General features: G+C 39.0%; 1 protein-coding gene across 1 annotated transcript in view; it reads right to left on the reverse strand.

Annotated features, from left to right (window-relative positions):
* Positions 1-13,140, reverse strand: part of WDR44 (WD repeat domain 44) — a 74,712-nt gene that overhangs the window by 22,275 nt on the left and 39,297 nt on the right. The window contains exons 8-9 of the mRNA XM_049767020.1: positions 7,230-7,313; positions 678-784 (exon numbers count right to left, since the gene is read on the reverse strand). Of these exons, the coding sequence (XP_049622977.1) occupies positions 678-784; positions 7,230-7,313 (191 nt within the window). The remainder of the gene's footprint in view (positions 1-677; positions 785-7,229; positions 7,314-13,140) is intronic.

The raw sequence follows: 13,140 nt of genomic DNA on the forward strand, positions 1-13,140 counted from the left end.
CCATATGGTTCCCCCAAGCCAGGGGCAATTTCTGAGCACTTAGCCAGGATTAACCCCTGAGCATCAAACGGGTGTGGCTAGTAAAACCAAAAAAAAAAAATATATATATATATATATATATTTATAAAATATTTTTCTTCTAAGTCATAAAATTAAATAACAGGAATTAACATCTATTGAAATAATAAGGTTTATTATTTGTTACAGACTTATTATTTTAGGTGGTATCTGGGATAGAACCTAAGACTTCTTACTTCAAAGTGTGTCCTGGGGGCCAGAGAGATAGTACAGCGGTAGGGCATTTGCCTTGCAAGCAGCCGACCCAGGACCAGCATTGGTTCGAATCCCAGCATCCCATATGGTCCCCTGAGCCTGCTAGGAGTGATTTCTAAGCAGAGAGCCAGGAGTAACCCCTAAGCACAGAGGGGTGTGGCCCTCAAATCCCCCCCCCCAAAAACAAAAAACCAAAGTGTGTCCTCTAGCACTGAGGTACAGCCCCAGCAAAAGTTGTATTCCTTTTAACAGAATGTGTCTGGACTGGGGATGCTGCTTAAAGTAATGTGTTTTCTTTGCATCTAAGAGACCTAAGTTAGATTCCTGGTACCACAAACACAAAATATGTTTCTCATATTTCAGAAGATGAATATTCAGCTGAAATGTTCTTACAGCTCACTCACCTTCGTCTCTCACACTTTTAACTTTATTTACAGCACGTTCACCATATTCCTCAGCAAGGTGTTTTGCTCTTTTCACGGATTTTCCTAGGAACTTCTTTAGTTGAGTCCTTACCAAAAATACAAAAGAAAACCAAATCAAACCTCAAAACCTATATTATTATTATTATTTGAAATAGCTGTAAAGAGTTCAATTACTCAGAGATAATTCATTAACTGTGATTGATGTCTATATATCTGTACGTAATAAATACAATTAGGCTGCATTTTCCCAGGAGGTATTTCCAAACACAGCAAAATGGATGTTGTACTTCAAGCTCCCATACATAGGACTGATTTACTGCTTTTTCAATGATTCAAGTCACACAATATTAAGATTTATTTTTATTAATTATTTTATTGAAATATTGCGGGTAAAAGGTTGTTCATAATAGATGTGTTTTTTAAACAGAAACAAAGTAATGCATGATTTTCAATTATGCAATGTACAATAGCATTCACTAGTGAACATTTCCTACTACAATGTCTCCAGATTCCCTCCCACACTCCCTTTCCCTGCCTGCTTATGGGGTGAAAGTTTTATTCTCTTACCCACTCGCTCTCGCTCTTTTTTTGGCATCCCCCCTGTGGTTTGCAATATTGTTATGAGGCGTATCATGCTTATTACTTTATCACCTTTCAGCAACCAATTCTTGTCCAGATGATCATTTCTGACTATCATTGCCATAGTGGTCCCTTCTCTGCCCTAACTGCACTGTCCCGTATTTGTCAGAAGCTTCATACCAGAGATTTGTCCTTCTGGCACTTATCTCTATTGTCTTTAATATTATTACAATACTATATTTTTCTTATATCCCACAAGTGAGTGAGAACATCCATGTGTATCCCTAACTCATTTAGTCTCCCTCTGACTCAATATAACACTCTCCATAACCATCCATATATAAGCAACTTTCAAGACTTCATTTTTCTTAACAGTAATGTAGAACTCCATTGTACAGATGTACCAGTTTTTTATCCACTCATCTGACAGTTGGAGTAGCTTTGGCAGAGCGTAGGCTTGTCCTGTCCACTCCTTGCAAAATGGCCAGCTTTCTGCTATGGGCGGTGTATTCATGATCTTTCAAGGCTTGGTTTACATCTTGGTCGAGAAAAAATTGAATCTATGGAGCTGGCCCAGTTTGAACGTGGCAACTGCATTTGTGAGTGTGGTTACACTTCGACAATTTCTATCCTCTTGATTTTTTGTATGTATGTTTTATGTCCTGGCCCAGCATGTGGTCTATCTTAGAAAATGTCCCATATGCCATATGCACTGGATAAGAATGTGTACTCACACCCCTAGGGATATGTCCTAGAAACCCAAAGACACTATGCAGGAAATCCCTCTGTATTCCTATGTTCATTGCACCACTATTTACAATAATCAGAATCTGGAAACAACTCAAATGCCAGAGAATAGATGAGTGGCTAAAGAAACTGTGGCACATCTCCACAATGGAATACTAATCTATTAGCTGTTAAGAAAAATGAAGTAAGGAGATCTGCTTATACATGGATGAGTAATAGAGATCATTGAGCTCTATTAAAATGGGTCAGAGGGAGTGGGGTAGACATAGAATAACCCCACTCATTTGTAGGATATAAGAAAACATAGATAATATGGTAGTAATATCCAAAGACGGGGCCAGTGAGGTGGCGCTAGAGGTAAGGTGTCTGCCTTGCAAGTGCTAGCGTAGGACGGACCGCGGTTCGATCCCCCGCGTCCCATATGGTCCCCCAAGCCAGGGGCAATTTCTGAGTGCTTAACCAGGAGTAACCCCTGAGAATCAAACTGGTGTGGGCCAAAAAAAAAAACAAAAAAAGCAATATCCAAAGACAATAGATATAAGGGCCGGGAGGACCAGTTCATAGTAGGAAGTTTGCCACGAAGAGTGGTGACAGCAGTTAGGATAGAGAAGGGTCCACTATGACAATGATAGTTGGGACTGATCACTTTGGATAAGAAGTGGGTGTTGAAAAGGGATAAAGAGATATGCATGGTATCCCCTCATTAACAATAATGAAAACCACAGTGAGAGAGAGAGAGAGAGAGGGAGAGGGAGAGAGAGGGAGGGAGAGAGAGAGAGAGAGAGAGAGAGAGAGAGAGAGAGAGAGAGAAGCAAAATGTTTGCTCCAGATACACGAGGAAGTGGGTAGGTGTGAGGGAAATTGGGGGCATTGGTGGTGGGAAATGCAATGATGGTGTACATTCTATGACAGAAACTCAATCATGAACAATTTTGCAACTACATAAAAATATATATAAAATATATACATTTTATATATTTATGATCTTCTAAGCCCGTTCCTCCATTTCTTTCTTCAAAGTTAGTATAAACTTGCTAAGTTTTAACTTGCTTGATCTATCAGGAGTTGACAAAGCAGTGCTGAATCTCACATTATTATTAGTGTGTTGCTATTAATGCCTTTCTTCAAGAGTATTAGCAGTTATTTTGTGTATTTTGCTGTCCTCTCACCTATATTATATTTTTATATATAATATATATCTATATTATATTTATATATATATCTCCTATATATATTTAGGAGTATGGTGTCTTCATGATGTTTCTTTCTTTATTCCCATGATTATTAAGAAATGACCTCTGTCTCCTATAATCTTTTTAAGCCTGAAGACTATATATCATCTGTTATTAATATGGCTATCCCACACATTTAAGGTAGCTGTTTGCTTGAAAGAATGTCTTTCAACTTTTGACATTAAGTCTGTTCTGAATACTCAAATGTGTTTTATGTAGCCAAAAAATATTGTCTTCAATTTTCTGATCCATTTTGCCATTCTGTGTCATCTCTTAACTGGTGCATTTAGTCCACTGATGTTGAGATAAATTACTATCATGGAATTTTGTGCCATCTTTCTGTATAGGTTTGATGTGTTTATGGGGCCTGTATTACCTTAAAGTAGACCCTTCAGAACTTCTTCTAAGGTTAGTTTTCAGCCTATAAAGTTCCTGAGCTGTTGTTTATCTGTGAAGCTGTGTATCCTTCCTTTAAATCTGAATGACAGTCTGGCTGGGTGAAGTATTTTCTTTTTGGTTTTTGGGCCACACCCGGCGGTGCTCAGGGTTTACTCCTGGCTGTCTGCTCAGAAATAGCTCCTGACAGGCACAGGGGACTATATGGGACACTGGGATTCGAACCAACCACCTTTGGTCCTGGATTGGCTGCTTGCAAGGCAAACACCGCTGTGCTATCTCTCTGGGCCCCGGGTGAAGTATTCTTGATGAGGCATTCATTTCATTGAGTTTTTTATTGAGTTTTTTGTTTTGTTTTGTTTTTTGATTTTTTTAATTGTGACTGAAGTTCATTTACACAGAATTATTTACGATACATAGTGACAATGAATGAAGGGCATTCCCACCACCAATGTTATCCTCCCTCCACTCTTGTTCCCAGCATGTCTCCCACATCTCCCTCCTTTACCCCCCAGAATCCTACTGCAAATGGTCTCCACCTTACAGCTTGTTATAGGTTGGGTATCTATTCTGTTTGGTGTTCCAGTCTGGTCATTTTTTATTTACACTACATGTTCATATGACTGGTCCTGGTATCATTCTTTCCCCCACTCAGTTTATGAGGCTGAATGATTCAAGTTATGCTATTCTGTTAGAGATAAAAAGGTTAAGGAAAAGAGAAGAAAAAACTTGGTATCAACTACTAAAATAAAAAGAAAAAAAATCACTGAATAATATCCACAAAAGTAAAAAAGAAAGAAAAAAGTGGAAGAAAAAAAAGAAGTGAGATAATATCAAAAAACAAACAAAGAATAAAGAAAAACAAAACCAGAAAAAGTGGTGCAGTGGCAGGGCTTGGTGAGTTTTTTTTAACTATATCCCACTACTTTTTGGGAGTCTGGAGGGTTACTTGTGATAAATCTGATGTAAATCTTAAGTTTCTTTCTTTGTATTTATGGTTTTCTTCATCGTGGGTAGGATGTGCCTGAGGATGCTTTTACTTGGATCTCTTTTAGCTGGTACTCTATAGGCGTCCAGGATGTGGGTGCAAGCATTCTTAAGCTATGTGAACTTCTCAGCAATGTCTTTGACTGTTGCTTTTTCATAAGGGTTTTTTTCCTCACCCTCTGGGACCCCAGTGATCCCTATGTTGTTCTTGTTGAATTTATCCCAAAGGTCTACTGTAATCTGTTCACTTATTTTGAGGATTCTTCCCATCTTCTGGGTTCATTTTAAGGCTCTTTTCCAACTCTTCTGTTGAATGGAGGTGTTATTCAGTTCATTCCAGTTCACTGATTCTGTCCACAGTAGCTTATTCTGCTGATACCTTCCAGTTAGTTTTTCACTTTGCCTACCAAGTTTTTCAGTCCTGATATTTTTCTTTGAAGTTTTCTAATTTCTACTCACATCCTCTTGAATTTATTGGCTGTCTGTTCCATGATTTCTTTGAGCTCTTCAAATATATTTAAAATTTCCTTTCTAAAATCTTCAGCAGAGGCCATATAGGTGGCTGATGTTATTATTCACTAAATGTGGTGGAGTTCTGAATTGCTTTCTTACTATTACCTTTGTAGTATGTATTTTTTTAAGTCTTGGGCTATACCTGGCTTTGCACAGCATTCACTCCTGGCACTGTACTCAGAAATAACATCAAGGAGGCTTGGGGACCAAATGAGATGCTAGGGATCCAATCCAAATGCCTTACCCACCATGCCATCACTATGGTTCCCAATGGGTGGTATTTTTTATATGGTAGGGCTCCTTGACAAGAAGAAATGTGCAGCCACAGAGTAAAATAGGGCGGCTTTGTTCTTGTCTGGGCATTCTCACTTCAGTTCAGTTCAAAATGGCACTTTTTAATCAAAGCTGCCCACAGATTACAGCAGGTCCTGCTGCTGTGGGTCACAAGTCCTTTTTTTTTCTCCTAGCCACGCTCTTGTCCTGGCAAATTCACCTCTGTTACATTCAAAATGGCACTTTTTTAGACCAAACATTTCCCAAAGCCAGTAGTCCTTTCTTTCTCCTGGCTATCCTCTTGTCTGGGTGTACTCACCTCAGTTCAGTTCAAAATAGCACCTTTTAATCCAAAGCTGCCCACAGCCTGCAGCCACAACCACAGCTGCTGATCATCAGTTCCTTTTTTTCTCCAGCCATGTGCTTAATATGTTAAGATTTAAAACCCAAAGGTCAGAGAGATAGTACAGTGGGTAGGGCTCTTGCCTCACACAGAACCCTTCCAGGATCGATCCCTGACATCTCATATGGTCCCCTGAATAACACAAGGAGTAATTCCTGAGTATAGAACTAGGAGTAAGCCCTGATAATGGCCATTTTTGGCCCCAAAGTAAGATTTAAAAACCCGTAAGACCCTATAACTTAGGTGTGCCCTTTAACTAATTAATGAAAGCTAGTGACATTAAAGACAGCATTTTGAAAAGTTGGTAAGCTCTATGTACACAGATGTGCAAAGTAGCATTATTTGGAAATGGTTAAGAAAAGGATTTTTGTTATTAAACAGGTGACTTGTCTATATTCATTTTACCTCTCTTAAGATTATTGTAAAATAGTTCTTTCCGGCCGGGCGGTGGCGCTAGAGGTAAGGTGTCTGTCTTGCCAGCGCTAGCCTAGGACGGACCTCGGTTCGATCCCCCGGCGTCCTATATGGTCCCCCAAGCCAGGAGCGACTTCTGAGCGCATAGCCAGGAGTAACCCCTGAGTGTCACCGGGTGTGGCCCAAAAACAAAAACAAAAAAAAAAAATAGTTCTTTCCTTTGGTTGTTTTATCATTTTCAAAGCCTGAATGGATGTCTACCCTGAAATGGTACTACAATTTTTCTATTGTTTCCCTTTAGTTTATTTTTAGGGATAGAAAGGTTAGAAATATTACATGGCAGGGGCCAGGGATGTAGCTCAGTGGCTGAGTACTTCACTTGCAAGTATGGTTTGATCTTGGGCCTTCAGTTGGCCCCAAATACCATTGGGTATGCATCCCCAAACTGAAAAATGCATGGTAGATGCCTTTAGAAAAGTTTTTGTTTGGTTGGTTTCGGATATACATCTAGAGATGCTCAGGATTTACTCCTAGCTTTACATTCAGGGATCACTACTGGAAGGGCTCAGAAACCTGAGAACTGGGAATTCTTCCTTCCTCTCTTCTCTCTCTCTCCCTCCTTTCATTTATGGCTACATCCAGCCATACTCACTGCTTACTCTTGATTCTGTACATAAGGATCACACTGGTGGGTTTGGGGAATCATAAGCTGAGGAGTGATCATGGATTGGCTGTATGCAAGGCAAGAGCTATACCAACTGATTCTGGTTTTTAAAAATAAAAGCTTGACATGGAAGCCAGTGAGTTGACTTGAAGGGATGGAGTGTACTTTTGGTATATGGGAACCCTAAGTTCAACCGCAGTATGGCACTATATGGTTCACAAAGCATGAAGCCAGGAGCAGCCTCACAGAACACTGCTGAAATAGGGTCAAAAATCAGAATAAAGTAAAAGATTGACAAAGTAAAAGGATGTGCTGAAACTTACGTTTTCTGTCTTAACCTTCCACCATCAGTATCTGTTGCTTGAGAGTGTAATTTCTCTTCATCATCTGACTGTGTTGCATCATTGCTACAAGAATGAGAAGCCATTTAAAAAAGGCATGTAAATTTTACAGGAAGAATTCAGACATCTTTGTAATGCTGTGTACAGGAGTAAAATCAAAATGGATTAAAGACCTTGATATCAGACCTGAAACCATAAAGTACATAGAGGAAAATGTAGGCAGAACTCTCTGTGACATTGAATCTCAAGGCATCTTCAAAGATGAAATACCACTGACCAAGCAAGTAGAAGCAAAAAAAAATGGGACAACATTAAACTAAGAAGCTTCTGAACATCAAAGGAAATGGTGCCCACAGATTGGGAGAATCTATTTATCCAATACCCAATTGATAAGGGGTTAATATATAAGATATATAAGGCACTGGTAAAGCTTAACAAGAAAAAGACATTTAACCAAATAAAAACACAGGGAGAGAAGATGAACAGAAACTTCCTCAAAGAAGAAATAACAGATGGTCAAAAGGCACATGAAAAAAATGTTCCACACCATTAATCATCAGGGAGATGCAAACCAAATAACAGTGAGATATCATCTTACACCACAGAGACTGGCACACATCACAAAATACAAAAATCACCAGTGCACATACGTGGATGTGGGGAGAAATGGACTCACATTCACTGCTTGGTGGGAATGTCGACTGGTCCATCCTTTTTAGAAAACAACATAGACATTCCTCAAAAAACTAGAAATAGAGTGTCCATATGATCCAGCAATACCGCTCCTAAAAATATACCCGAGGGGCCCAAAAGCACAATGCAGAAAAGGCTTCTATATTCATTGTGTCACTATTTACATTAGCCAGACTCTGTAAACAACCCAAGTTCCCCAAAACAGAGGAGTGGACAAAGAAACCATGGTACATCTACACTATGCATCTATTTGGAAAAAAGAAATCATAAAATTTGCTTAGATGTGGTTGGATACAAAGAGTATTATGCTAAGCATAATGAGTCAGAGGGTGAAGGATAAACAGAATGACTGCATGCATTTGTGGGATATAAAAAATGACAGTATGGTAGTAATACTGTCAATAGACAGTAGAGATGAGAGCCAGAAAGACTTGTCTATTGTAGGAAGCTTGCCACAAAAATGAGGGGAGTGCAGCTAGGGCAGGGAAAGGCCCACTATGACAATGATAATTGGAAATGATCACTCTGGACAAGAACTGTGTGCTAAAAGGAAGTAAAGTGATATAAAGTGATATGCATGATATCTCTTCAATAACAATATTGCAAGCAAGTGTCTAAAAGGTAAAAAGGAAGAGTGCAAGAGAGCAGAAAAATTTGCCACAGAGTCAAAGAGGAGAATAGGAGGGAAACTAGGGACTTTTGGTGGTGGGAAAAAGGTACTATTGAAGGGATGGATATGGACACTGTATGACTAGAACTCAATTATGAACAATTTTGTAACTGTATTTCATGATGATGCAATTAAATTAAGTCAAAATAGTGAGTATAAGGTAAAGTCACTGTTCCCTTTAATTTATAAATTTTAATATAATAAAATAAAAGTAAGATATTTCCTGCAGATCAAAAAAAATAATGACATACCATCTCACACCAGTGAGAATGGAACATATCCAGAAGTCTGAAAACAGCCAATGTTGGCCATAGTGAGAAAACAAATACTCATAAACTGACGGTAGGACTGTCATCAGGGTCAGCTTTTACAGGAAAAATATGGAGATCTATTAAAAAATAGGAATAGAATTACTATAAGATCTGGTGATACTACTTCTGGGTATCCATCTCCAATTCACAATAACATTAATTCTAAAGGACAAATGTATGCCTATGCTGATTGTCACACTTAGTATAATAGCCAAGATGTGGAAACAACCCAAATGCCCAACTACAGATGGATCAAGGAATTGTGGTGGGCTGGAGTGATAGCACAGCGATGGGGGCATTTGCCTTGCACATGGCTGACCCGGGACAGATCTGGTTTGATTCCCGGCATCCCATATGGTCCCCCGAGCCTGCCAGGAGCAATTTCTGAGTGCAGAACCAGGAGTGCCTGAGTGCCACTGGGTGTGCCCCCCCAAAAAAAAAGAAATTGTGGCATAAATACAGTGGAATACTCTATGCAGCTTGAAGAAAGAATAAAACAATGTCATTTGTAGCAATATGAATGGAATTAGAGGATATCATGCTGAGTGAAGTTAGTCAGAAAGAAAGGGATAAAAAAATGATACCCCTCATATGTGGATTTTAAATATACACAGCAAAATAACAACAAAGGGCCAAAGGCAGCATCCTGGGAAAACTGATCCATACAATTTTGTTGTGGGGTAGGGATTAGAAGGCAAGAGTTTTGGGGTCCTTGGGAGGAGAAAATACATTGAGGACGTGTACAGTATTAGAATTATATTCATTAGAAACAATTATTCATATAGCACTGTAAACCAGAGGCTCTGAATAACACTTTTTTTGTTTTTTTTTTGGGGGGGGTTCTTTTTGGTCACACCCAGTGGTACTCGGGGTTACTCCTGGTTCTGCTCTCTGAAATTGCTCCTGGCTGGCATATGGGACCATGTGAGATTCCAAGAGTCGAAACACTGTTTGTCCTGGATTGGCTGTGGGCAAATGCCCTACTGCTGTGCTATCACTCTGGCCCTGAAAAGATTATTTTAATAAAAATTAAAAATGTTAACACACACAAAAAATAGAAAAAAGCCATATCCCCATTACTTCTCAAAAATCTCTATATTTACACTCATTCCCAAAGCTGACAGAGATACTTCTAAGAATTTATATGAACAATGATGTGAAAATCCTTAAGAAAATCTTAGCAAATAAAATCCAACAACACAGTGGACTTCATCCCAGGGATGCAAGGATGGTTCAATATACACAAATCAATAAACATCAGATACCACATCAGTAAAAGGAAGGATAAAAACCACAGAAGCATTTGACAAAATCCAACACACATTCATGATGAAAATCCTCAGGAAAATAGGTGTGAATGGAATGTTCCTCAATATAGAAATTCCACAGCCAACATTATTCTTTTTTTTTTTTTTTGGTTTTTGGGTCACACCCGGCAGTGCTCAGGGGTTACTCCTGGCTCTATGCTCAGAAATCGCTCCTGGCAGGCTCAGGGGACCTTATGGGATGCTGGGACTCGAACCACCAACCTTCTGCATGCAAGGCAAACACCTTACCTCCATGCAATCTCTCCAGCCCCTCAACATTATTCTTTTTTTATTTTTAATAATATATATATATTTTTTTCTGGGCCACACCCATTTGATGCTCAGGGGTTACTCCTGGCTAAGGGCTCAGAAATTGCCCCTGGCTTGAGGGGGACCATATGGGATGCTGGGGGATCGAACGCCAGTCCTTCCTTGGCTAGCTCTTACATGGCAGACACCTTACCTCTAGCACCACCTCGCCGGCGCCAATTTTTAATAATATTTTATTTAAACACCTTGATTACAAACATGATTGTGGTTGGGTTTCAGTCATGTAAAGAACACCCCTCATCACCAGTGCAACATTCCCATCACTAGTGTCCACTAAGGTTAGGCAAGGATGTCCACTGTTCCCACTTTTATTTAAAATAGTATTAGAAGCCCTTGGACTAGCAACAAGACAAGATAAGGAAATCAAAGGAATTCAAATCGGAAAAGAGGAAGTCAAACTATCTCTATTTGCAGATGACATGATGATATACAACGAAGACCTTGAAGAATCCACAGAAAAGCTCTTAGAGACAATAAACCAATACAGCTAAGTGTCTGCTAAAAGTCAATACACAAAAGACAGTTGCATTCCTTTATATAAATAATGACTCAGAGGAGAAAGTATCAAATAATCTATTCCATTGAAAATAGTTTCCAAACTATATAGTACCTAGGAATCCACCTAATAAGAGAGGTGAGAGACCTATACCACAAAAACTTCAAAACAGTTCAGAAAGAAATTTAAGACCTAAGGAAATGGAAGAACAGTCCATGCTCATAGATTGGAAGAATCAATAGCATCAAAATAACATTTTATCTAACAACTACATTGATTCCATGCAATACCTATTCAAATTCAGATGACATACTTCATGACTGAGAACAATTAACTATAGTTTGTGTGGAACCATAAAAGACCTAGGATAGCCAAATTCATATTGAAAAACAAGAAACTGGGAGGCAACTCATTACCTTATTTGAAACCTACTATAACTCCATGCTGATCAAAACAGCATTGTATTGGAGCAAAGACAGACTTTCAGACCGTAGGTCAGAATAGAATATCCAGTGGCAACCCCCCAAATATATGCTCAATTAATTTTTGACAAAGGAGCCAAGAACTTGAAATGGAATGACAGTCTCTTCAACAAATGGTGTTGGAACAATTGAACAACCATGTTTAAGAAATTAAAGACTGATCCATATATGTCTCACACCTTTCACAAAAGTCAATTCAAAGTGTCTGATTAGGGGCTGGAGAGATAGAACAGAGGGAAGGCATTTGCCTTGCATGCAGATGACTCGGGAGGGACCCCGTTCCATTTTCAGCATTCCATATGGTCCCCTACCCTGCCAGGGGGCGATTTCTGAGTGCAGAAACCAGGAGTGACCCCTTAGTGCCACTGGGTGTGGCCCAAAAACCAACCAACCAACCAATCAATAAATAAATAAAGTTTAAAAAAATCAATGAAAAAATAAAAAAGTGGGGCCGGAGAGATAGCATGGAGGTAAGGCATTTGCCTTTCATGCAGGTCACTTATACCGGCATCCCAAATGGTCCCCTTAGCCTGCCAGGATTGATTTCTGAGCATAGAGCCAGGAGTAACCCCTGAGTACTGCTGGATGTGACCCAAGAACAAAAAAAAGTGTTTGATTAAAGACCTTGAGATTAGATCTGAATCCATAAAGTTCATTGTGTAAAACATAGTTAGAACACTCTAAGACAGATCTCAACGAAGTCTTCGATAATAGGATGCTAATGGGAAAAGCTATAGCATCAAATCTGAATAAATTAGACTACCTCAAACTAAAAAGTTTCTGTATGGCAAAAGAAACATGGGCTAAAATTAGAAGATAGCTAATTGAATGGGAGAAAAATTTTGCAACATATCAGATAAATGTTTGATAGCTAAGATATATAAAGTACTCACAAAGTTTAACTCCACAAAACCTAAAAAAAATCAAAAAATGGGAAGAGGAAATGAACAGACAATTCTCTAAAGAAGACCCACAGATGGTCAATACACATATTAAAAATGGTCATCATCCCTTATCTTAGGGAAATCCAAGTCAAGACAATAAGATTTCATCTTACACCAGTGACAAGGGCGCATATCAAAAACACTGGGAACAATCTATGTTGATGGGGCTGTGGTGAGAAAGGAATTCTCATCCACTCTCATCCCCTGTTGGTGGGAATGCTGCCTGGCCTCACCCCTATGAAAACATTATGGAGATTCTCAGGAAACTCAAAATGGAGCTGCCATATGACCCAGAAATCCTTCTTTTGGATATCGATCCCCAGGACAGAAAAAAATTCATTCAAAAGGATGTATGCACATCGCTATTCATTGTAGCACTAAGTACAAGAATTAAGACTTGGAATCAACTGAGATGTCCAACAACAGAAGAGTGGATCATGAAGATGTGGTGCATATATACAATGGAATGCTACATAGCTGTAAGGAATGATGCAACCATGCAATCTGCAGCAATATGGATGGAACTGGATGGTATCATGTTAAATGAAGTAAGCCAAAAGAAGGAAAAATACAGAATAATATCACTTATATATGGTATTTAGAATAACTCCATGAAGAAAAGCAATGGTCTAAATGGGAATTGTCTCAAACACCCCTGGA

The sequence above is a fragment of the Suncus etruscus genome, chromosome X, assembly GCF_024139225.1.
Source record: "Suncus etruscus isolate mSunEtr1 chromosome X, mSunEtr1.pri.cur, whole genome shotgun sequence".
NCBI classification, from domain to species: Eukaryota; Metazoa; Chordata; class Mammalia; order Eulipotyphla; family Soricidae; genus Suncus; species Suncus etruscus.